The 25,079-nt window shown below is 38.0% G+C and overlaps 1 protein-coding gene across 1 annotated transcript in view; it reads right to left on the bottom strand.

Moving 5' to 3' along the window:
* PRKAR2B (protein kinase cAMP-dependent type II regulatory subunit beta) overlaps positions 1–25,079 on the bottom strand; it is a 119,231-nt gene that overhangs the window by 6,110 nt on the left and 88,042 nt on the right. The window contains exons 5-8 of the mRNA XM_032761355.2: positions 15,081–15,187; positions 9,601–9,754; positions 4,676–4,777; positions 2,378–2,452 (exon numbers count right to left, since the gene is read on the bottom strand). Of these exons, the coding sequence (XP_032617246.1) occupies positions 2,378–2,452; positions 4,676–4,777; positions 9,601–9,754; positions 15,081–15,187 (438 nt within the window). The remainder of the gene's footprint in view (positions 1–2,377; positions 2,453–4,675; positions 4,778–9,600; positions 9,755–15,080; positions 15,188–25,079) is intronic.

The following is a 25,079-nucleotide window of genomic DNA, read 5'->3' as shown; positions in this document are numbered from 1 at the left end:
TGCACATCAAAACCATAATGAGATACCATCTCACGCCAATCAGAATGGCAATTATTAAAAAGACAAGCAACAATAGATGCTGGTGAGGCTGTGGAAAAATAGGAACACTTTTGCACTGTTGGTGGGAATGTAGATTGGTTCAACCATTTTGGAGGACAGTGTGGCAATTCCTCAGGGATCTAGAACCCGCATTTAGTTATTTATTTTTTTGTATTTTTATTAGAGATGGGGTTTCACCATGTTGGCCAGGCTGGTCTCAAACTCCTGACCTCGATGTGATCTACCTGCCTCAGCCTCCCAAGGTGCTGGGATTACAGGCGTGAGCCACTGTGCCTGGCCTTGAAATAATATATTCTCTACCACCATATTTCTGCTAAAAATCAAGAAAATGTGACAACACTGGGGTAAGAATTTCACCCAAATTTCAGCCTAGATAACAGCATACATAGTTGGAAATGGCAACACTGCTGTGTATGCCAGCAGCGTCCCCTTAGTTGGCAGAAACATGTCTGTGGATCCTGTGTTCCTGAGGAAGTGCCGAGACGTGCACCCTGCGTCATCCTAACATCACAAGCATTGGTGTGGTGACCCAAGATAACCCATTAACTTGCAAAGAGCAGAAAGCACCCAAATGGAGCCGGAAGCAGCAGATGTGGGCCTTGACATTTTCACTACAGTCAACTGAGGACCAAACTCTGACATGCTAGCCTACTGACATTCCATTTCAAGGCTTTGGAAAGACTTCTAAAAGAGAAGTGTTGCTATTTCTACCCATATACCTGTTCTTTCTTGCTTTTGTTTCTTAATGAACTCTGCCTTAATCTCCGATGATGCAGTCTGAATTAAACAATACAATATGGAAGATAATAATACTGACATTGACTTTTCTAAGCCTCTCAAAGTGATTCTGGAAAAACTTAAGATACTTCAAAACTCCTTAATACAAATTCAAGTTGTTTAGCATCTGATTCTATCCCAAAAATAAATGCTGAATTTAGATTTTTAGAATATAGTGCATATATATGTATATTTATAAATGCTTTAAAGAACAAATATGTAAGAATATCCTTAATAAACCCTAAGTACAGCATATCTCCTTTCCCTTATTCTTGTATCAGGTTTTCATAAAAGCTTCATATTAAGTTTTCAAGTGTTCTGAATCATAATAGGTCTATTAACTGCCGAGTAATTTTTAACTATTTTTAAAGCATGCTCTAAGTGTATGTAAAACTGGTGAAAACAATATGGTCTGTGAATTATGCCAATGTCATTTTCCTAGTTTTTATATTGTTATTAATAGTGATGCAAGACGCATTAGGAGAAACTGGGTGAAGAATACACGGGACCTCTCAAAACTATTTTTGCAACTTCCTGTGAATCTATAATTATTTCAAAATAAAACTTTAAAAAATCACTTAAAACATGCTCTTTGCTTTGTTATTTGCCAGTTTATATAGTAGAACTTTTTAATCTTGCTTGACTCCATTTCTTCCCAATCCCTGACTGCTCTAACACACACATACACACACACACACACACACACACACACTCAGCAATGGGAGAGGGGTGTTGATTGAAAGATTTACTTATGTGTTTGTCTTCTAAAACAATTCTCTTTTTCTCAGTCTCAAAGACCTTGAATCTTGTTTCCCATATAAAGGAAGAGACTGCATTTCAGATAAACAGCACAAAACAGTATAAGGCTGTGATACAAAAATTACAGAATCTATTAAAAATCCATCTTAATCATTTGCTTAGTGCTTCAAAAATATAACTAGGAAACAAGGTACTATCATCTGCATGCTTTACCTGTGAACTTCAACAGTCTTCACAAATTCTACTTTTGGTAGCCCTACTCCAACCCAGGTATCTAATATTATTGGTTCCAGCCGGGATCTTAGAAAAGTATTAGGCATTAAATAACATGTTGACCCACATGTAGTCTTGGAAGCCAAAACAGTATATGTTGCAGTGTGTTCCTTTCTTGGTGAATTTTATCAAGGAGCAGCCTCAGGAATTTTCATCATGAACTGATCATGCAAAACTCTATAGAATTTTCCAGTGTACCTTCTGGGTCCTCATTAATGTCATGGAACATTCGCCTGTTTTTTCCTCTTATAAATGACTACAATGATGCAGAAAACCATTTGATGGTTTAATACATATTCATTAGGAGTTAATCACATAAACAAAAATATTCAATAGAGTAATGACTATAAATGAAACCATTTTTAACAGGTCATTTGGTAGAAGTAATATTTATTTAACCCATCACTGCATATTAATTTTAGAAACATGAAAAGTTTATCAAGATCTACCACTACACAAACCTTTTGGAATATAACCCTAAACTGAATTACATTTTAAAATATCATACCTGAGCAATGATTTGTTCTCCATCGTTGTATACTTTGGTGCCTATCACATCTACTACTTTCAGGCGTTCAGAAAACTACAAAGAAAGAAAGATGATATTAAATAGAAACAAATTAACTAGCTAAGCTTATCTATTTCAGAAATAAAAAACTGGTAGCCTACAGGCCAAATAAATCGAGCAGTGTGTAGGTTGTATATGTGTTTGTTGTATGAATTACCAGCCAGCATTTTAAAATAATTTTTCATAAAAATTGAATCTCCTAGCCATATGCAGAAAGCTGAAACTGGATCCCTTCCTTTAAAACAAATGTAATTAAAAGGGAAAAAAAATTGAATCTCCAGCTTCTCTTGAAAAATCAGCATCACGTAGCCCATATTTCCACATGGCAACAATAAAACTATGGTGGGATAGCAGCTGTTTCTTTAGTGAAATACACGTTCTCCCATCTGCCAAAGTCCCTTCCTGGCTTGGTTTTCTTCTCTGTGTTACCTGCCTAGCTCTGAAGGCACCAGATTTCCAATCCCTGATCTACTTTTATTTAAAGAAATATGCTGCTGGAAAAGATCAGCTGTCTACCACGCACTGTGTGATGTGGACAAAATTTCTACCAGGTGTAAGCTGATAATCCAACAGAGACATTCAAAAGGAGAAGCACTGCTGTTTTGACACTTGCCATTTTATAAGATGTTATGGGTATATATATATATATATACCTGTCTTTAATTACTCTCAAAATACTTCAAACATGAGAATGTGAAATAGAAAAGCATTTAATGATAAAGTATGGAAAATGAAGTTGAGTTTTTAGAGTAACAACAACCTACTCTCTCTCTCATAAGTCTCTACCTTCAAAGATAAAAACCTAAGAGCTGGTCTCATTGAAAAGACATCTGGGCTGAGAAATGAAGGAGCCCTGCAGCTGTGCAGGAAGACATTCCAGACAGACAGCAGGTACGAAGACCCCGAAGTGGGTTGGGACAGGTGTGTTTGAGGAGTGGCAACAAACTGATGTGTCAACAGAGAGATGATGAGTGTGGAGCAGTAGGAAATGAGGTTGGGGAAAATGGGTGGGGGAATGGGAAAGACTGTACAGAGCCTTAGAGGCCATGTGAGGAGGAGCTTAAACAGAGCAGTGCCACAACCAGGGATTTTAAAAGGTTATTCTGCAATTAGCCAGGCAAGAGGTGATGGTGGTTCAGATGAGTCAGTGCTAATTCGAAGATTTCTGGCCTGAGACACTGGAAGGATATGTTGCCATCTGCGGGGAAAGGGGAAAGGAGTAGATTTGGGACATATTAGGTTTGAGATGTCTATTAGACATCTGAGAGGAGATCTTACATTTGCAGTTGGATAAGTAAGTCTGACCTTCAAGGGAGGGGCCTTGCCCAGTGATATCAATTTTAAGAAGCATCAATATATGGACAGTACAGATGGTCCCTGACTTACAATGGCTCGATTAATGATTTTTCAACCTTACAGTTGTTTGAAAGCGATAGAAACTATACTTCTAATTTTGAGTTTCGATCTTCTCCCAGGCTAGCGATATGCAGTACAAAGCCAGGCAGAGAGCCACAACGCCCAGCCAGCCTCACCACAATGAGGTGAACAACCCATGCTCTCGCTGTGCTGCCAGGTGACTGTTCCCAACTGTAGGCTGATGTGAGTGTCCTAAGCATGTTTCAGGTAGGCTAGGCTGAGCTAGAACGTTCCGTAGTTCAGGTGTATTAAATACATTTTCTATTTATGATATTTTCAACTCACAATGGGTTTATTCGTAAGGTAACCCCATAGTAAGTCAAGGGACATCTGTATTTAAGACCATGCAATTCGACATGTTCACCAAGTGAATAAGTGTATCCTGAAAAGAGAAGAGGCCAAGGACAGAGGCCTGGAATGCCAGTTTTAAGAGGAGAAGAAAAGAGGAATAAACAGCAAAGGTGACCGAGAGGCAGAGGCCACAGAGGACATTCTATGTCTAGAGAACGCCTCACTGTAAAGTTACAACTAGTGACTCTTGTCTACATCTATGTGATTGTATTAAGTCTGCTATTAGATAAAGACCACATATAAATTTGCTATAGATGCTAGGTAGGAATGTATTACTTTCAAATAACAAAACAAATGAAATTATAGATAGCAGAAGAAACAATGAGTTATAAAAATTAGCACTACCATTTAATCTTTTCAAATAAAAACATGGATAGATTTTTTTATTCAAAGAAATTTTTCTATAGAACTAAATATTGCTAGCAAAACAGAAACTTTTAAAGCAAAATAAAAGCACAAACATATACTTACCTCCAAAGATTTAAGGAATGGCAGTGACTCAATAAAGCTTTCATACATTTTTCTCTTTTTGGCATTGTTTTTCACAATTATTCTCCTGAAGGTTACCCTGTCCTACAGGCAGAACAGTTAAAGGGTAAATGTTATGGGGGTAAAGCTATACAAATAGTTTTATTTTATTCCCTACAAGAAATAACGATTGAAGATTCTGAAATAAAAGATTAACATCATTATACTTTTAATGCAACTCATTTGATATTTTTATTTCGTCAAGCACAAAATGTAATACAGAACCACATAAAATACTGTTTTCATTTTTTTTTTAAGGAAGCATCTGTTGACTTTTATACATAACAGAAATCTGATCAACATGTTGGGCTTTGCCCGCAAGGAGGCGCTGTCACAGCATTTTTAAAAATGTATACTAGCACTGTGTTCTTTTACTCTGTGTTATGTACTCTACGTTCTTTTTCATATCCACATTATGTCAAAATTTTCTTGTTAAAAATGTGGAGGTATGCCCAAAGAAATTATAAATGCTTAAAGTGATGGCTACTCCATTTACCCTGATGTGATCATTATACACTGTATGCTGTTATCAAAATAGCTTATGTACCCCGTAAATATATACACATAATATGTACTCATAAAAAAAATTTTTTTTTAATGTGAAGGCACAGAGAAACTACAACTATGTTTTTGAGTAAGATCTAATTCCAGTGTTTACCATGTTCACAGTCTAAAATGTTCCTGTTTATATTATCATGCCCTCAAAGATACAGAACTCAGTTGAAGAACTAGTAAAAATTTTAAGGATACAGCTCAAAAAATTATTTTCCTAAATTTTTTTTTTTTTTTTTTTTTTTTTTTTTTTTTGAGACGGAGTCTCACTCCATCGCCCAGGCTGGAGTGCAGTGGTGCAATCTCAGCTCACTGCAAGCTCCGCCTCCCGGGTTCACGCCATTCTCCTGCCTCAGCCTCCTGAGTAGCTGGGACTACAGGCACCTGCCACCATGCCCGGCTAATTTTTTTTATTTTTAGTAGAGACGGGGTTTCATCGTGGTCTCAATCTCCTGACCTCGTGATCCGCCCGCTTCGGCCTCCCAAAGTGCTGGGATTACAAGCGTGAGCCACCGCGCCCGGCCAAAATTTTATTTTAAATAATTTCTCATAAAGTATTTTAATTCTTTAATAAAAGCCTCAATAATTATGTTAGCTTGGCATTCATTAATAAACAATTATACCATTTTAATAAAGTAAAAATTGGGATATATTATTTAATAAATTACTATGCCAACATTTTAATTTTTTTTTACTTTTATTTTTAATTTTTGTGGGTACACAGTAGGTGTATATTTATGGGGTACATGAGATGTTTTCATACAGGCATGCAACATGAAATACGCACATCATAGAGAATGGGGTATCTGCCCCCTCGAGCATCTATCCTTTGAGTTACAAAAAATCCAATTACATTTATTTTAAAATATACAATTTTATTATTGACTATGGTCACCCTATTGTGGTACCAAATACTAGGTCTTATTCATTCTTTCTTATGCCAACGGAAGAAGGCTGAATTTAAATGAACTAGTGCAATGGAGAAAAATGCCAGTATAGATGAAAGTCTGTAGGTGTGATGGACTGCAACTGAATGTTTCTATCACTCTAAAATCCCTCTGTTGAGATCCTAATCACCCAGGATAGTATGAGGTGGTGGAGCCTTTGGAAGATGGTTAGGTCGTGAGGGTGAAGCCCTCACGAATGGGATTAATGTCCTTATAAAGGAGATCCCAATGAGCTCCCTTGCCCCTTCCACCACGTGAGAACACAAGGAGAAGACGCTGTCTGTTAAACAAGAAAACAAGCCCTCACCAGACACCGAATCTTCTGGTGCCTTGATCTTGGACTTCCCAGTGTCCAGACCATGGGAAATAAATGTTTGTTGCTTAAGCCACCCATTCTGTAACAGTCTGTCATAGCAGCCCAAAAGGACTAAGACACTAGGAAATTAAACATCTTGTTTCCCAATTTGGTATTGGCTATAATTTGGACTTGTTTTACTCCTAATACTTTTTTTAAAAGAAAATTTTACAAGATAATTAGCACAAATATTGAAATTATTTCCAAGCCTGGCTCTGCATCAGAATAAGCTATAGTATTGAAAAAGATTTCTGAGACACCAGACCGTAACGACTCAAGATCTCTGCATGTAGGGCTCAATAATCTGTATTTCATAAATGCCCCCAAAGTGATTCTGATATATAATCAGGTTTGGAAATCAGGTATAACACCATTGTATGGACAGCGTTTATTGCAAAACAGAGAAGACTCAAAATAGCTTAATGATTTAGAAACTAATCATAATCAGTTATATCTCTCAGAAAGAATTTTCCATTAGTAACCTATCTCTTCACACCCACTGTGACACATAAAGTCCAGAATTTCGAATACTTTCATCCTGAAGCCATTTCAAAAATCACCTTTCCAAATCATCAGTACAGTCACGTAGATCATGTTAGCCCTAAGGCTAACAGTGACCAAATATTATTTACGGAGTGAGACTGTTCTGCAGTGGACTTTTCTCTTGGGCTTTTTATGCTTATCTTTACACACCTGTATTTATAAGGCAGACCTCCAGTCTGTTGACCTTAAAAGAAAAATTTATTTTCTACTCGACTCTCCCTGAGAAGGAGTTATTATAGTTAGTCAAGTCACCCTTAAAAAGTAGGCTTGAAATACTAAGTAATTATGTTAATTATTCTAACTTTTTTAGAAAGCTATTATATGTCAGGAGGATTATCACAAACTGCCCATTTTTATAAAATTTAATAACATGTATAGACTACTAAAAATCTCTGGAAATGCTTAATCCTATCTTAGGAACTTAAGTAGTACGTGCACTAGGAAATTCTGGGTCTTTTATACCCCATTAAGGTTTCTACAAGGGCTAAAAACTATCAGTATTCAAAGAGGCCAACCTATAAAATAGTTGATCTTATTCTGAAGATGTGCAAGGAGGCAGTTTCCTCACTGTGTGACAATCTGACAATCTGAATCTGAATGGCAACCCCACTGGAATGACTACATTTGAAAACTAAACCTTCCTGAATAAAACAGGTCATGGCAGATGCTAGATTTATCCCACCACTTTAATGACAGGCAAACAAACACTTCTGTGGGTGAAGGACTGTCCTGGTTTGAAGTTTTTTCTTTGCTGACTTTGGGTATTCAAATCGCTGACAGTTCTTAAAACACTTCAGATGATGTTTCCTTTTCCCTGAGACAATTCAGCTTTTCTTCTGAACCTTAAAATAGTGACTCATCACATTTTTAAATAAGTATATAATAACTGGTTCCAATTAAAAGAAATGTAAAATGTCGTCTCTTTGATCAAGAGATATTTTTATCAGCTGAATTGACTTCAGAGTCAAATACTGAACTGTGACTAAATAATGTGTGACGTCGGTAATGCTATATACAGTAGTCCTTGGAAATGAGACTGTTAACAGACTTCTTATTTACTTCAACCTCTTCTCTTTCCACAAAAGGATTTGAGAGAAATAACCCAATAAATGCATGTCAAAACTAGTGGGTAGGCTATTTTCAACAATTTTAAAAGAAAATACATATACTGTACACATTTCCCTAAATCTATGCTGTTCAAAGTTTGGCCTGACATCAGGCAGTACTGCCATCTCCTGGGAGCTGATGAGAAATGCAGAAATCATGGGCCTCACCCCAGAACCACTGAATCAGAATCTGCATTTTAACTGGATTCCCAGGTGATTTGTAAGCATACTAAAGTTTGAGAATCACTACCTTAAATACAATCCTCCAGAAGCAGCTTCAGCAGTGCCTAATAATTTGCATCCTATCATATGTGAAAATATTGCCCGAATGTATCTTTAAACCAGCTTTTAAGCCTTGCAGGAATACCACATTAAGAAATATATTTAAAAGTACTAATGCTCAGGTCCCAGTGCTGAAGATTCTGATCAATTTGCCTGTGGTGAGGTCTAGGTAAGAGGATTTTCTTTTTTTTTTTTTTGAGACAGAGTCTCGCTCTGTCGCCCAGGCTGGAGTGCAGTGGCGCAATCGCAGCTCACTGCAAGTTCCGCCTCCTGGGTTCATGCCATTCTCCTGCCTCAGCCTCCTGAGTAGCTGGGACTACAGGCGCCCGCCACCACGCCCGGCTAATTTTTTGTATTTTTAGTAGAGATGGGGTTTCACCGTGGTCTCGATCTCCTGACCTCGTGATCCGCCTGCCTCGGCCTCCCAAAGTGCTGGCATTACAGGCTTGAGCCACCATGCCCGGCTAGGTAAGAGGATTTTTAAAAAATACTCCAGGTAACACAGCCACCAAGCATTTTTTCCCTACACATCTGCTTTTAAATGCAGAGTAGTTACCAATCAATTTCTAGCACCAAGAGCATCCTTTTATACTGGTTTCTCAAACTCCGAATTTCTGATGCAGTAGGTCAGAATCAGTGGGTGAGGCCCCAGAATGGGCATTTCTAAAAAGTTCCCAAGTGATACAGCTGCCAGTGTTGAGGGGACCACACTCTGGGAGCCACCACTTAATCAGATTATAATACTTACCTCAGAAAGCTATCTGAGAAAAAGTACTGAAGGCTGTGTTTGTATGGCTGGTTATTTTCTAAGAGTGGGTAAGACAGGAGCATTCGGAATCTGAGTGTCTTTCCTGGGCCACCAGGTCCCAAGCTCCTGACTGGACTGGAGGAGTGGGGGCAATGACATGAGGATCTGACTTAGTGCAGTCTTAGTGCCCTACAGTTCAGCATTCAGTGGCTGCTTAATAAATTACCTGATGACTGATGATCTTTAAATTAAAATACTACATGTGGCAATTTGTAACACTGTCATAGCAATTGCTACAAATCATAACATTCAAGTCAAATAAATATTTTACTCACCAAACCCCACAGAGCACCAGGAGAGGTAGCAGTGATTGTAGCTGCTCTGGGTGTATTATACATTAAGGCCAGTTCGCCGAAACTCCCACGATTATCATAGTTACCAACACATCTTCCAACACCATCACATTTCACATAAATATCAAATGTGCCTCTGTTGGACATATGTAGATTGGAGGTTAATTCAAATAAAATCTCATTAAAATAAAACATTATTTCAGAAAAGAGCCCTGTGAAATAAAAATCTTATTTCCAGCCTGTTTATCCCCTCTGATGACAATAAAGGGGAATCAATCTGTGCCATCTGTTCCAGACCATGTGCCTGCTGGGAAAAATGGGACTAAACAATAAAAATTTGGAACAACAAATGATAAAACTATAACTAAAGACTACAACCAAATAGTATATGCATAAAAAACCATTTGGAGAGGCCGGGCCTCACGCCTGTAATCACAGCACTTTGGGAGGCTGAGGCAGGCGGATCACCTGAGGTTAGGAGTTTGAGACCAGCCTGGCCAACATGGTGAAACCCTGTCTCTACTAAAAATACAAAATATTAGCCAGGTGTGATGGCGGGATCCCATAATCTCAGCTACTCGGGAGGCTGAGGCAGGAGAATCGCTTGAACCTGGGAGACAGAGGTTGCAGTGAGGCAAGATTGTGCCATTGCACTCCAGCCTGGGTGACAAGAGCAAAACTCCATCTCAAAAAAAAATAATAATAATAATAATCTGAAGAGGCTGGGTATGGTGGCTTACTTACACCTGTAATTCCAGCAATTTGGAAGTCCAAGGTAGGAGGATCACTTGAGCCTAGGAGTTCGAGACCAGCCTGGGCAACATAGCAAGATCCCATCTCTAAAAAAAATTAACCTTAAAAAAAAGAAAGAAAATCATCTGAAGAAACATTTATCAAACCACTGACTGTGGTTATCTAAGAGCATAAGAATAGTGAGGGATTCTAGGCACACTGGCTATCTAATTTAAGAGTTTCTGTTTGTAACATGAACATATTATTACTTTTGTGATCAGAAGAAAATAACTTTTTAAAAAGAATCTAGCTATAGCAATTTGGTTAGCCACTACTCTACAAAACTTACTAGGGTCCTTTATAATCTATAGCAGAGGTTGGCAAACTATAGCCCACAAACTGGCTATCTGCTTTTGTAAATAAAGTTTCACTGCAATGTAAACACTCTTGTTTGTTTATGTGTTATCTATGGCTGGTTTTATGCTACAACTGCAGAGTTGAGTAGTTACAACAGAGAACATATTGGCCTGCAAAGCCAAAAATACTCTCTGGCCCTTTACTTTAGATCAACCCCCATTCTAAAGTTAAAAAGTAGAAATTCAGACTAGATATCTAACTCTGGTCTTTTTATAGTTTTTTGGTGCTTATCTTTTAACTGGGGTTCTTTTTCTAGGCAAATAAGGTTCAGTTTGCATGTCACTGCACTTCATATTACCCAGACCCTATTTTCACGTAAACTGCATTCTTCGTGTGGATGACTGACTTTCCACATACTGTATTTTATCAGAGAACATGCTTTCAAGGCTTGCACCTGTGAGGGCAGATAGAAAAAATTCTTTGGCTTTATTCTGTCGACTAAACCCTAACAAAGACAAAGGGTGGGGATGTGCTGCTAAAAAAAATTTTAAAAAGTGGCTTTTAACATTAGAAAATTATTATGGGCCAGGCCTGGTACCTCATGCCTGTAATTCCAATGCTTTGGGAGGCCAAGGTGGGAGGATCATTTGAAGCCAGGAGTTCAAGACCAGCCTGGGCAACATAGCAAGACTCTGTCTCTACAAAAAACCAAAAAATTAGTCAAGTATGGTGGCACATGCCTGTACTCCTAGCTACTTGGAGGCTGAGGCAAGAGGACTGCTTGGGCCCAGGAGTTCAAGGCTGCAGTGAGCTGTGACTGCGCCGCCACTGCACTCCAGCCTAGGCAAGAAAGTGAGACACACTCCCTGCCCTCCAAAAAAGAAAGGAAAGGATTAATAATAAAGAAGCAATAACAGCAGAAACATGACAGACAGTAGATATTATTAAGTAAGAAAATAATTGGTTTTCGTGGCCAGGCGCAGTGGCTCACACCTGTAATCCCAGCACTTTGGGAGGCTGAGGCGGGCAGCTCACAAGGTCAGGAGTTTGAGACCAGCCTGGCCAGCATGGTGAAACCCCGTCTCTACTAAAAATACAAAAAAATTAGCCGGGCGTGGTGGGAGACACCTGTTAATCCCAGCTACTCGGGAGGCTGAGGCAGGAGAATCGCTTGAACTCAGGAGGGCAGAGGGTACAGTGAGCTGAGATCGTGCCACTGCACTCCAGCCTGGGCAACAAGAGCGAGACTCCATCTCAAAAATAAATACATAAATAAATAAATAAATAAATAAATAAATAAATTGGTTTTCAATGTAATTCATGGATAGAATGACTGTTTCAAGGGAAACTCCTAGAATTTGTCCCACGGATAATCATTTTTCAAGTACAGGCTGAGTTTCCCTCATCCAAAATTCTTGGGACCAGAAGTGTTATAGATTTTACACATTTTCAGACTTTAGAATATTTGCATATATAGAATGAGGTATCTTGGGAATGAGACCCAAATCTAAATACAAAATTCATTTGTTTCCTATATACCTTATACACACAGCCTGAGGATAATTTTATTTAATATTTTAAGTAATTTTGTGCATGAAACCAAATTTGTGTACACTGAACCATCAGAAATCAAAGGTGTCATTATCTCAGCCACCCAGGTGGACAATCTGTGGTTGTTCAGCATTACCATCATTCCTGACTCTGAATTTATATGCTACCAATAAGCCATCATTTTTTACTTGTATTCACACATAAATACCTAACAGTAAAAAATATGACATACCATTAATACAGTAAAAAATAATGTGTTTGGGGCAACTAAGCAGCACAGTAGCATCCCCAGAATACCTGCACTGGCTGCCAAACAAGAGCAACCACAAACAATGGCAGGCTTGCAGTCTCCACCTACAATGCTGTATTCTGATTAAAGTTACTGTACATTGCACACTAACCCCTTCCGGGATGCTGAATAAGCTGTTGTGTGCCTGCATTTTGACTGTAAACCATCACATGAGGTCAGGTGTGGAATTTCCACTTATGCCATCATGTTGATGCTCAAAATGCTTTGCAGTTTGGAGCATTTCAGATTTTCAGACTAGCAATGCTATACAGATTAAACTCTTCGATTTACACTATTTATACTTTTGCGCTGAAACTGTTCTCTACACTCGCTACTTTGAATAGGGTAAAACAAAGCCAAATGTGCTGAGGAGAAGTAAAATGAGCTACCAGTCCAGTTGAAATCACATCAGTCTAAAGTCTGTTAAAATACCACAAGCTAGGCCAGGCACACTGACTTACACTTGCAACCCCACCACTTTGGGAAGCCAAGGCAGGCGGATCACCTGAAGTCAGGAATTCGAGACCAGCCCGACCAACATGGTGATACCTCGTCTCTACTGAAAATACAAAAATTAGCTGGGTGTGGTGGCGGGTACCTGTAGTCCCAGCTACTCCGCAGGCTGAGGCAGGAGAATCGCTTGAAACTGGGAGGCAGAGGTTGCAGTGGGCTGAGATCGCACCACTGCACTCCAGCCTGGGCAACAGAGCAAGACTGTTTTTTAAAAAAAAAAAAACCTTGGGCTGTTTTTTCACACAGATTTCTTCTCTGATAATGTAAGGCCTCCGGCAGGCAAGAACCCCCAGAAAGAGCATGAACAGGGCAGGAGACCTGGCTGTGGAGTTGGCTCTGCACCAGTCATTTGGGTGATCTGAACCAAGTGCTGTCACTTCTGTGTGCCTGCATGTTTTCATCTACCAAATGGGTGACTATCTAACTGAAAAGGGAATAGACTATATACAAATGTAAGGCAGTTTTGAAAGTCAAAAATCCCCACTAAATGATTAAGATCGTAGAGGGTTAGGGTTTCTCATACACCTCTACAGTTAAACACACTTAGGTGCATTTCTGAGGTGCTTCACTGATGAAAGCTATTAATGATATAAAAATCATTACTTTGATTCACATATAGATAACTGGTTTATTCTATTCTAAAATCCTGGCTAGTGCTTCAGCCACAGGTCACCAGGCATTAGGGATGAGGGAATGGGAGAATCAGTGAAAACTCTTGATTGAAACAGCATGCGTGACTGACGCATGAAAGATATCACCCACAGAGCCAAAATAACGAAATGAGGCTTCGGGAGACCAAACAGGTCATTTTCACCAAGACCTTTGAGGTGAACACAACCCAGCCCAGAGAGCAAACGTAACCCATTAAGTCAGGCTGGGAGACGACATGCGTTCCACACACAAGGGGAGGGGTCAGGGATGCCAGTTGTCTCATGAACACTTATCATTGTTTTACAAAAGTGAAGAAATAAGGACTCAGCTCAGGCTGCTCTGCTGTTAGATTTCAGGATTCATCTATTGCATAAGGCACATTGTTCTATGATGAGGTAAAGCACAACTTAAATTTCCTGAAAACAGATTTTCAACATAAATCCAAGACTTCTTTAAATAATTACAGTTTTTTTAAGACAAATATAATAATATACAATTCTTGGAAGGATGCCCAAACTACTTACTATATGGACTGGATGATGTTAAAGCAGTAGGAAGAAAGACTTTTCACCTTATCCCCCTGTGAAATATTTGCATTTTCTATTTTTTTTTATTTATTGTTATTATTTAAGATGGAGTTTCACTCTTGTTGCCCAGGCTGTAGTGCAAATGGCGCAATATCAGCTCACTGTAACCTCCACCTGCCGGGTTCAAGCAATTCTCCTGCCTCAGCCTCCCAAGTAGCTGGGATTACAGGTGTGCACCACCACGCCTGGCTAATTTTTCTTGTATTTAGTAGAGACGGGGTTTCACCATGTTGGTCAGGCTGGTCTTGAACTCCTGACCTCAAGTGATCCACTGGCCTCGGCTTCCCAAAGTGCTGGGACTGCAGGCCTGAGCCACCACACTCTGCCAATTTTGAATTTTTTAAACCATGAGCATGTTTTATATAGTTTATAAAAAAAGAACCTTTTAAGAAATACCAATTGAGGTCTACTGTGAGTTAACATCTTAGATACTATATTATACTGCTGTTCTCACTGTAATAGGCATCTAGTACATACTAATACTACCACACAATATCTCTCAATTAGAATTTAGCAAATGAAGATGCTTACGTTAAATGACTAACATTTACAGATTAGACTAACCAAAAGTCATTAGTTCCTCTATAAACTATGTCTCTTTTCATGATCCACTGTGGTTTCACTGCATGTACTCACAACAGGTTTACAGTGCCTATTATGTAGTAATAAGAGTAGCGGCAATAACAACTATCCTATATTAACCTGTCAGTTGCCATAATAATGGTTGAGATTTTACACAAAAGCTTCTTTAAATTTCAATAGTAAGGTTGGGCAAAACTTACCTATCAATTACATAAAAGTTGTCACCATCGTCACCTTGATCAATTACATGCTCCCCATCTTTGACCAATTTTTCAAACATGGCATCTAATACTTGAGACATCTGCTCCTATTTTTAAAAAAGATGGGATATAATCTTTATCTAGAACATGTTTTCTTAAGTAACCACAGTCATATTTCTGTGAACAAGTCCAAAGAAATGGAACTATCATAACTACCATTAAATGTTGTCAGAAAAATACACAGTAGTCTCTTACCACATACAAATAAGATGATTATATACTCTCATATTCAGTATTTGAATGAAAGTAATTATAATTAGTCTATTTTAGAATATTTGCAACTATCGCCACTTTAAAATGAAAATTTAACCACAAAACCACCATATACCTTGTGAAATATAATCTTAGCAACTAAAAAGGATCAGGATAGTAAGGAATTATTTCAAATTTCTTTTAAAGATACCCATTTTTTAAAACTTCCTTATATTAGTCAACACTAAAATTTGTGTACAGATAACCTAAATACTTGGTGAATTTAGATCCTGATTCCAATCTTCTTTTTGGTTTAGCACCAAAATCAAAACAGAACAAAAAAGAAAAACAACAAAGTAAACCAAAAATGACTGTGGCAAATATTCTGTCACTATTCACTGTCATTAAGGTTGGCTTCAAGCTGCATCCACTGAGCTCACTAGGGCAGATTTGTCAGAAACATCAAAAATATTATTCAACAACTATTTAAACTATGTAAAATTTTTATTCTGTCAAAGTGTGACTGACAAGGCTCAAGGATAAATTTCAAACTGATGAGAATAAAGTAGGTGGTGAAAGAAATCTTTAATCAGAACAAATACAGGAATAATTCAAAGAACTTTAAAAAGACAGAATAAATGGATATGAGGAAATAATACAATACAAGGGAAAGTCTAAAGATTTAGAGGGTTATTTGTTCTGCTACTTATTAGCTCTGAGCCCTTGGTCAGGTGACTCCTTATGGGCATACAAAAGGTATAATGCTAACTGCCCATGCCAAAATCAATTACTATTATACATAAACTAAGGAGTTGAAGATAGATTCAAAGGGGAAAAAAGATGCAAGTGGAAAACACAGGTTGAAGAAACAAGATATTCTGGATAAAGAGGATAACAGATCACATGTGATTCTCTCCCTTTTGAGACCGCATGAAAACGTTACAAGGTATATGAAGATATGAATCTACAATAGTATAGAGTACAAGAAGGGACAACTGATGGATGACAGAGTTTCAGGGCGAAGGTAAGTAACACGCGGCAGAGAGAGCTGCTCCAAGTACACAGTGAGACTGTAGTGTGGAGGGGCCAACATACCTTGCGGAGCACCAGGAGGCTCCAAAGTGGGTAATATCTGGTTCTGCCAGCATGGGACTGAGACACGAAGCTAAAGACAAGCGGACTGATTTAAAGTCCTGCAGAGATAGCTGACACCTTCCTTCAAAATCCCTCTACTCTAATACAGAATGCCTAGCAGCCAAATGTGGACCCTCAGCTCTTCCCAGACAAAAGATCAGAGAGAAACTAAACAAATTAGAACTAGAACAGATACTGTGAACACTGGTGCCCTGGAACAAAAGCCTTCATTTGGTAGGACTTAGGGGTTCCCCAATGTAACAGCTGGCTCCCTGTCAGCTCAAGCTAAACAGTGCACTGGTTGACAGGCCTGCCCTACTTACTCAGAGCTCTAAATCAGCTTTATGTTGCTCCCCTGGTAGCCTACAAGTCTAAGATAAACAGCAAAATGACAACACATGAGATAGATATTTCAGGAACTGTAGAGAGCTTTTGCAGAGACATTTAAGATGATATTATATTCATGAGACCAAAAAAAAAATACGATAGTTAGGAAAAGAGCAAATCAGAGAAAAATGGGTAGCTTGGAAATTAAAAATATGATTGTCATTTTTTTTTCTTTAAAATAAGATTTTTTTGGCAGGGTGCAGTGGCTCACGGCTGTAATCCCAGCACTTTGGGAGGCCAAGGCAGGCAGATTGCTTCAGCCCAGGAGTTTGAGAGAAGCCTGGGCAACATGGCAAAACCCCGTCTCTACCAAAAAAAATAAGCTGGGCATGGTGGCGCACACTTGTCGTCTCAGCTACTTTGGGAGGCTGAGGTCGGAGGACTGCTTCAGCCTGGGAGGTTGAGGCTTCCGTGAGCCGTGATCGCACCACTGCGCTCTAGCCTGGGCAACAGAGTGAGACTCTGTCTCAAAAAAATGAGTAGTCTCAGCTACAGAGTGAGACTCTGTCTCAAAAAAATGAGTAGTCTCAGCTACTCAGAAGAGGCCAAGACTGGAGGATTGCTTGAGCCTGGGAGGTTGAGGCTGCAGTGAGTCATGACTGTTCCACTGCACTCCACCCTGGGCAACAGAATGAGACTCTGTCTCAAAAATAAAAAATAAAATAGAATTTTTTAGAGCAGTTTTAAGCTCATAGGAACATTAATCAGAAAGTATAGACATACTCCACATATCCTCTGCCCCAACACATGACACAGACTCCCCGACAATAAACAGACTCCCCCACGATAAACATCCTCCAACAGAGTGGCACATTTGTTACAACTGATGAATCTACACTGACATCATTATCATTCAAAGTCCATAGTTTATATTAGAGTTTGCTCTTGGTGTTGTACATTCTATGGGTTTGACAAATGTATAAAGACATGTATCCACCATTACAATTTTTTAAAGGTAAATAAAAGAGTAAGAAGATAAATTAAAAACAAACACCTCAAAAAAAGTCAATAAAGAAAGAGATGAAAAGAAATGAGTGCCAGAGACAGTAACAGAGAAAACAAAAAGGAAGAAATACAAACAATACAGGATGAATTTTCTAGACCCAAAGGACACAGGTTTTCAGACCAAAAGGGCACACTCAAGTGCCCAGCACAATCAATGACCATAAATCCCCACACTAGGATGAAATAATGTATTTTTTAGAACATTAAAGATAAAAGATCTGCAAAGCTTCCAGAAAAGAGAAAGGGGGATTCTTAAAAACATGAAAAGTTACTCAACTTCTCTCAAAATGAAGAGAAATCCAAATTAAAATCCAAATGAGATGCCACTTTTCACTCGCCAGATTCAAAAAGATACAAATGTTAGAATATCACACTGTGTTGGAGACTTCCGGTGAGAGGGTAAAATGGAACAAACTCTAAAAAAGCAATTTGTCAAAATTTAATAAAATTTCAGATATGCATAATCTTCCACCTCACTGTTCCTTTTCTAGGAAGTTATTACACAGGTATTTATAAAATGCATCACCATTTTTCTTTGCATCACAATAGCAGAAGACTGGAAACAAACTAATAGCTTATCAACAGGGCACTGGATAAATAAGCTGTCATATATCCATTCACCAAAAAGCTCTGCTGCTGTAGGCATGTAGGGATTTTCAGACATCTGTCTTTCAAAGGAGTCACTGGCAGCGAGAGAACACTCAAAGAAGGGTAATCAAGAAATGTGAAAACCTGCAATGGGGGAATTTCAGGAAACAAGGCATTTAGGTGACAGAAAAGAAGACCTATATGAGAATACACCAGTTATCTTCTGTTCAAACCATGACATCAGTAGTTCTAGAGGCCATAACTGGGACTGTTGGGTGGAAGTTTCATGGAGATTTTGGCAGAATATAAAGACCTGCCTAGGAATGAGAGCTGTCTAGCAGTGACAAGGGCTGCCTTGCAAATAATTTTGCCTTTTCCAGAACGTTAAATAGTTGGAATCATGCAGCACATAGCCTTTCCACATTGGCTTCTTTCACTTAGTATTATGCATTTAAGGTTCTTCCATGTCTTCCATGTCTTTTCATAACTAGATCACTCATTTGTCCACTGTCCAGATGTACCAGTTTATTTATCCATTCACACACTGAACAACATCTTGGTTGCTTCCAAGTCTTGGCAATTTTGAATAAAGCTGCTACAAATATCTGTGTACAGGTTTCTGTGTGGACCTAAGTTTTCAACTCCTTTGGGTAAATACCAAGGAGCATGACTATTGGAGAGGATGGTAAGAGTATGTTGAGTTGTAAGAGACACCACTAAACAATCTTCAGAAGTGGCTGTACTATTTTGCATTTTGCATTCTCATCAGCAATGAGTTCTTGAACCACCTATGTTCACCAGCATTTGGTGTTGTCAGTGCCGAATTTTGGCCATTCTAATAGATGTGTAGTAGCATCTCATTGTTGTTTTAAGTCGCATTTCCCTGATGACATGTGATGTGGAGCATCTGTTCATATGCTTGTGTGCCATTTGTATATCTTCTTCACTGAGGTGTCTGTTAACATCTTTGGTCCGTTTTTTAAATCTGATGGTTTACTACTGTTGAGTTCTTTGTATATTTTGGGTAACAGTCCTTTATCAGCTGTGTCTTTTGCAAATATTTCCTCCCAGTCTGAGCCTGTCTTTTCATTCTGCTCACAGTGTCTTTTGCAGCAAAGAAACTTAATTTTAATGAAGTCCAGCTTATCAATTCTTTTTTTCATGGATGTGCCTTTGGTGTCACATCTAAAAAGTTATCACCAAATCCAAGGTCATCTAGATTTTCTCCCATGTTATCGCCTAGGAATTTTATAGTTTTGTGTTTTACATTTAGATCTGTGATCTATTTTGAGTTAATTTTTGTGAAAAATATAATGTCCATTTCTAGATTCATTTTTCAGACGTCTAGTTTTTCCAGCACCATTTGTTGAAAAGACTATCTTTACTTCATTGTGTTGCCTTTTCTCCTTTGTCAAAGATCAGTTGACTGCATTTAAGTGGGGCTGTTACCGGGTTCTCCGTTCTGTTCCACTGATTAATTTATACATTCTTTTGCCAATACTATACTGTCTTGATTACTGTCACTTTATACTAAGTCTTGAAGTCAGTTAGTACTAGTACTTTAACTTTGTTCTTTTCCTTCAATATTGTGTTAGCTCTCCTAGGTCTTTTGCCTCTCCAAACTTTAGGATCAGTTTGTTGGGACTGCATTGAATCTACAGATCAACTTGGGAAAAACTGACATCTTGACAATACCGGGTCTTCCTATCTATGAACATGGAAATCTCTTCATTTATTAAATTCTTCCTTGATTTCCTTCATAATTTGATAGTTTTCCTCACATAGATCTTATACGTATTTTTGTTAGATTTACATCTAAATATTTCATTTTGGGGGGATGTTAATATAAATGGTATTGTATTTTTAATTTCAAATTCCACTTGTTCACTGATGATATAAAGCAAAGTGATTAACTTTTGTATATTAAACTTGTATCCTGCAACCTTGTTATAATCACTTACTAGCTCTGGAAGCCTTTCCCATTTTCTACTTAGATAATCACGTCATCTGTGAACAAAGACAGGCATATTTCTTCCTTCTCAATACATTTTACTACACTTTCTTGTCTTATTGCATTAACCAGGACTTTCAGCACTATGTTGAAAAGGAGTGGTGAGAGGGAACTACAAATTTGTTGAGGTGAAATTCACATAACATAAAATTAACCACTTTATTTTCCTTTTTTAAAATTGTAACTATCCTGGTGGGGATGAAGTGGTATTTCATTGTGGTTTTGATTTGTATTTCTCTAACGACTAACCATGTTGAGAATTTTTTGATTGCCAGTCATTTGTATATTCAAGCACTTTGCCCATTTCTAAATTGGAATTTTTGTCTTTTTATTGTTGAGTTATTTATATATTTTGGATACTAGATCTTTATCAGATATATGATTGGCAAATAATTTTCTTGTGCACACTGTCTTCACTTTTTAAAATAATGTCCTTTGATGTACAAAAATGTTACATCTGTGTGAAGTCCTATTTATCTCTTTTTTCTTTGCTGCTTATGCTTTTGGTGTCTAAGAGTCCAATGCTAAATCTAAGACCATAAAGACTTACTCCTATGTTTTCTTCCAAGAGTTTTATAGTTTAAGCTCTTATATCTTTGGCTTTTGATCCCTTCTGAATTAATTCTTGTATATGCAAAGGAGTCTAGCTTTGTTCTTTTGTGTGTGGATATCCAGTGATTCAGCACCATTTGTTGAAGAAACTATTCATTTTCTATTGAATGGTCTTAACACTCTTGTGGGAAAATCAATTGGCCATAAGTATATACGTTTATTTCTAGATTCTCCATTCTATTCAATTGTTCTATATGTCTACCCGAGCCCAGTATATTGTTTTGATTACCATAGCTTTTCAGTAAGTTGTAAAATTAGGAAATGTGAATCCTGCAACTTTGTTCTTCTTTTTAAATATTGTTTTGATTACTTGGAATCTGTTGTTATATGTACAATTATAACATAGTCGCAACAGCAAAACATTAATGTGTTATCATGATTTAGTTTTATAATACACAAAAGCTACTAGTTTAAACTTGTATAAACAATACCGATGAAAATATTTTTTAAAAAGAATATGGAACCTCTATAAATACTGATATATTGTTTAATTTGAAAAGAACAGGGCAGGCCAGGCACGGTGGCTCACACCTATAATCCCAGCACTTTGGGAGGCTGAGGCAGGCAGATCACTTGAGGCCAGGAGTTCCAGACCAGCCTGGCCAACATAGTGAAACTCCTTGTCTACTAAAAATACAAAAATTAGCTGGCTATGGTGGTGCACACCTGTAGTCCCAGCTACTCGGAAGGCTGAGGTACGAGAATCACTTGAACCCAGGAGGCAGAGGTTGCAGTGAGCCACGATCGTGCCACTACACTTCAACCTGGGCAACAGAGCGAGACTCTCAAAAAAAAAAAGAACAGGGCGTAACAGTGTGTCTGTTCTGCTGCCACCAAAATTTGAAAAAGAATATACTTGTATGTGCATTGCATGACCCTGGAAAAATATACAAGATAATACTAAAAGAACATAGTTCCTGAGAGACTGAGTTTCTGAGAGGCTGAGGTGAAAAGGAGATTTCCTTTCACTGACTACTCTTTTGTTCTTTTTGAATGTTTGTCAGTTTTACATGTATACTGATTTATATTTTTTAATTAACTAAAACAACTCTAATTAAACTGAGAACATAATTTTACATCTTCATATGGGCTAAGAAAAACTTTTGGAAGAATGATGGTGATGGGTTTGCAGGAAGTGGTTTTCATCCCCTCCTTGGGTCCCTGTGTGAGCTCTGGCATCTTTTTGTGGAACTGCAGCCAAGGTTGAAGATGAAGCCAAGGTAGCAGTGAAACAGACCTTTCTTGATGTAGTGCTAATTGGCCCCACAGGGACCATTCTACCCAAATGAGTTCATCAACTCAGGCAACATATGGTCACCTATCAAAATTCTAAAGGTTGATTAAATGATTTACTGATATTTTGTTTTGCTTGCTATTTATATTTTGACTTTTTTAAGGCAGGTAGAGGGTGAACATCAGCTTTATTGATTAGTTCTGACTCTAAATGTCAAACGGGGAAAAAAGATGAAATAAATTGCTATAGTAACCATTTTGTGATGTTGGAATTAGCTGCATTTGAAAACATTATAAAACTGAAGAATTCATACACGGATATATGAAAAAGCAATTCCTGATAAAATACAGACAGGTGTCTGTTCTAGTCAATCAAAATGTAATTTCCCCATAATTATGCACAGAGTGAAAAGAACTTAGGAAATATTTAATATGCAGAGGCTTATCATGATGACTGACAACTACTGTAGGAAATCCACATCTAATTCTCCTACAGAATGCCAATTCAAGACTTAGCTCAGTAAAGGGCTCTGACTCACTTAAGAAATAACAATTTACTCTTCATTAATGGAAGAGCCTATCATATAGCCTAAGAAAATTATTTCAGTTAGCCTCAAATTAGAAATATTTCAGGAGGAAAATGGCCTACTGAGTGGAGCATTAAAATATTCATGAAAAGAATATCTTGAAAGAGATTAATAATTATAAATGCTGTGCTCAACATAAGAATATACAGCTCTCCAAGGAAAAATTTTCTGAAGTCTAGGAAGTGCAAGATTTTCAAGCTAAATAATGACTTCAGGAAATTCAAATGAAATAGTAGACACAAAGCCAAGACCATTCTTCTTGCTAATTACTAATTAGTTTCCCCTTCCTCCTTCAAGTTTTCCCATTTTCAGGAAAAGGTAGCAACTTTGCAGTCACTCCAGCTAGACATTGGGAGCTATCCTAGATTCCTTCCTTCCGTCCCCAACTAAATCAATCACCAAGTACCAAGTTCTGTTAATCCTTTTTTGTGAAACCATTCTTTTCTGTCTGTCCCTTTCCCCCTTCCCTGGAGTTCAGGCCCATTTCTTTTCCCTAGATCATGACCTCGTTTTCTTACTGGGCTCCACTCTTTTGTTCTTGTCTGCTTCCCCTGTTTTTCTCCCCTCTTTAACTCCGTCCTTGGCATTACCACCAAAGTGACCTTAGATAAATCTGATAGTTACATTCTCTGACTAGAACTCTTCAGCTGTGCCCACTGCCTACAAGGCAGTCCAGTGCCACAGCAAAGCAATCGAGAAAGAATGGGCCTTCCCGATACAGCATCCACATCTTAGCTCCATCACTCCCATCACTAGATGGAGGCCATCCATCACTGGACGGTTGCCACTTTAGGCTCTAGTGATAACACTCGGTACTTTTCCTCACCTGGTGATTCCCTCCTCATTTTCAGAGGGCACAGCTCAGTGACCTCTCCAGCTTTCTGAACCATTAGGGTAAGCTAAGAGACAGACATCTTCTCACCGTGCCCTGACCATATTACAGCAATGTATCATGTTTTCCCAACATGCTTTGCAGTTGTGTTTTTACCCTCATTAAATTATAAATTCCAAAAGGACAACAACCATCTCTAAATATCTTTGTGGCCTCCAACACCTTAAACAGGTCTTGAAACATAGTGAGTAGTCAAGAAATTAAAATGAAAGGAGCTGCGTGATAAGCAGATTATATGAGCTGAATATGTAATTCAATTAAAACACATTTGGGTTATTGTAAATAATGTGTACCACAAAAAACTAGAAAGCTATTTTACAATATGAGCTTAAACTAAAACCTCCAATCTGCCATGTTTTGGGCTAAATGTCTTATTCCAGGTGGTAATTTGCTGAGAAAAATAAATTTTACTTACTTACATCCTATATCATCTCTGGAAGGATTTAAATAGTAAGGGAGTCATTCAAGGTGGTCTGAGCTCAAATTCAAAAAAAAGGTCTTGTGAAAACTACTATGTATATACATTTGCTTCTTCTCTATAAAACATTTGATCATGACAATTCAGAAACTGGATGTTTTTTCCCTCTATGTGTTGGTTTTTAAAATACATATTGACCTTCAGCAAAGCAGTGAAAAAAAGTCTAAAAGAACTCTTATGTTTACAAAATAATCACACTAAGCAAAGATGCTCCTTGCCAGACGATATTAGCAAAAGCTTTCTTAAATATTAATAATTTTAAATGCAACCAAAATTTTCACAATGCTTTTAAAGAGCTAAAGTTGAAATGGCAAGGAAGATCAATTTAATTTAGAAGACAGAACAGAAGAGACAACATCCCAGGGAAGCATAATTAGCAACGATTTCATTTATGCCTGTGTGTCACTTAACCCTACAGACAGCAGAATTTCACGACTTAGTCCCCGCTGAAGTATTAAAATACTGGTTCACTGAATAGGAAAGCACACAAACATAACACATGTAACAGTAACCAAATACTGAACTTGAACATTTTCACATCTAGCTCTAGTCCTTGGTATTCAAAGTATGTTGTGGGCCAAGAACATCAACATTACCTGGGAGCTTGTGAGAAATGCAGACTTTTCAGGCTCCACCCCAGACCACGAGAATCCAAATCTGCGTTTTAACAAGATCCCCTGATGATACATCAGCATGTTAAAGCTTGAGAGCACTGTTTTTGGTGACCTCTGAAATTCTCCCATGTAAAGTTCTAGTCAAAAAATACAGAATCCTTGAATAAAGCCTACCTCTAAGTGTAAAACTAAGGATTAATTTTACC

Source organism: Hylobates moloch, unplaced genomic scaffold (genome assembly GCF_009828535.3).
Source record: "Hylobates moloch isolate HMO894 unplaced genomic scaffold, HMol_V3 SCAFFOLD_1, whole genome shotgun sequence".
Taxonomy (NCBI): Eukaryota; Metazoa; Chordata; class Mammalia; order Primates; family Hylobatidae; genus Hylobates; species Hylobates moloch.
This window is presented reverse-complemented; position numbering and strand designations above follow the sequence as displayed.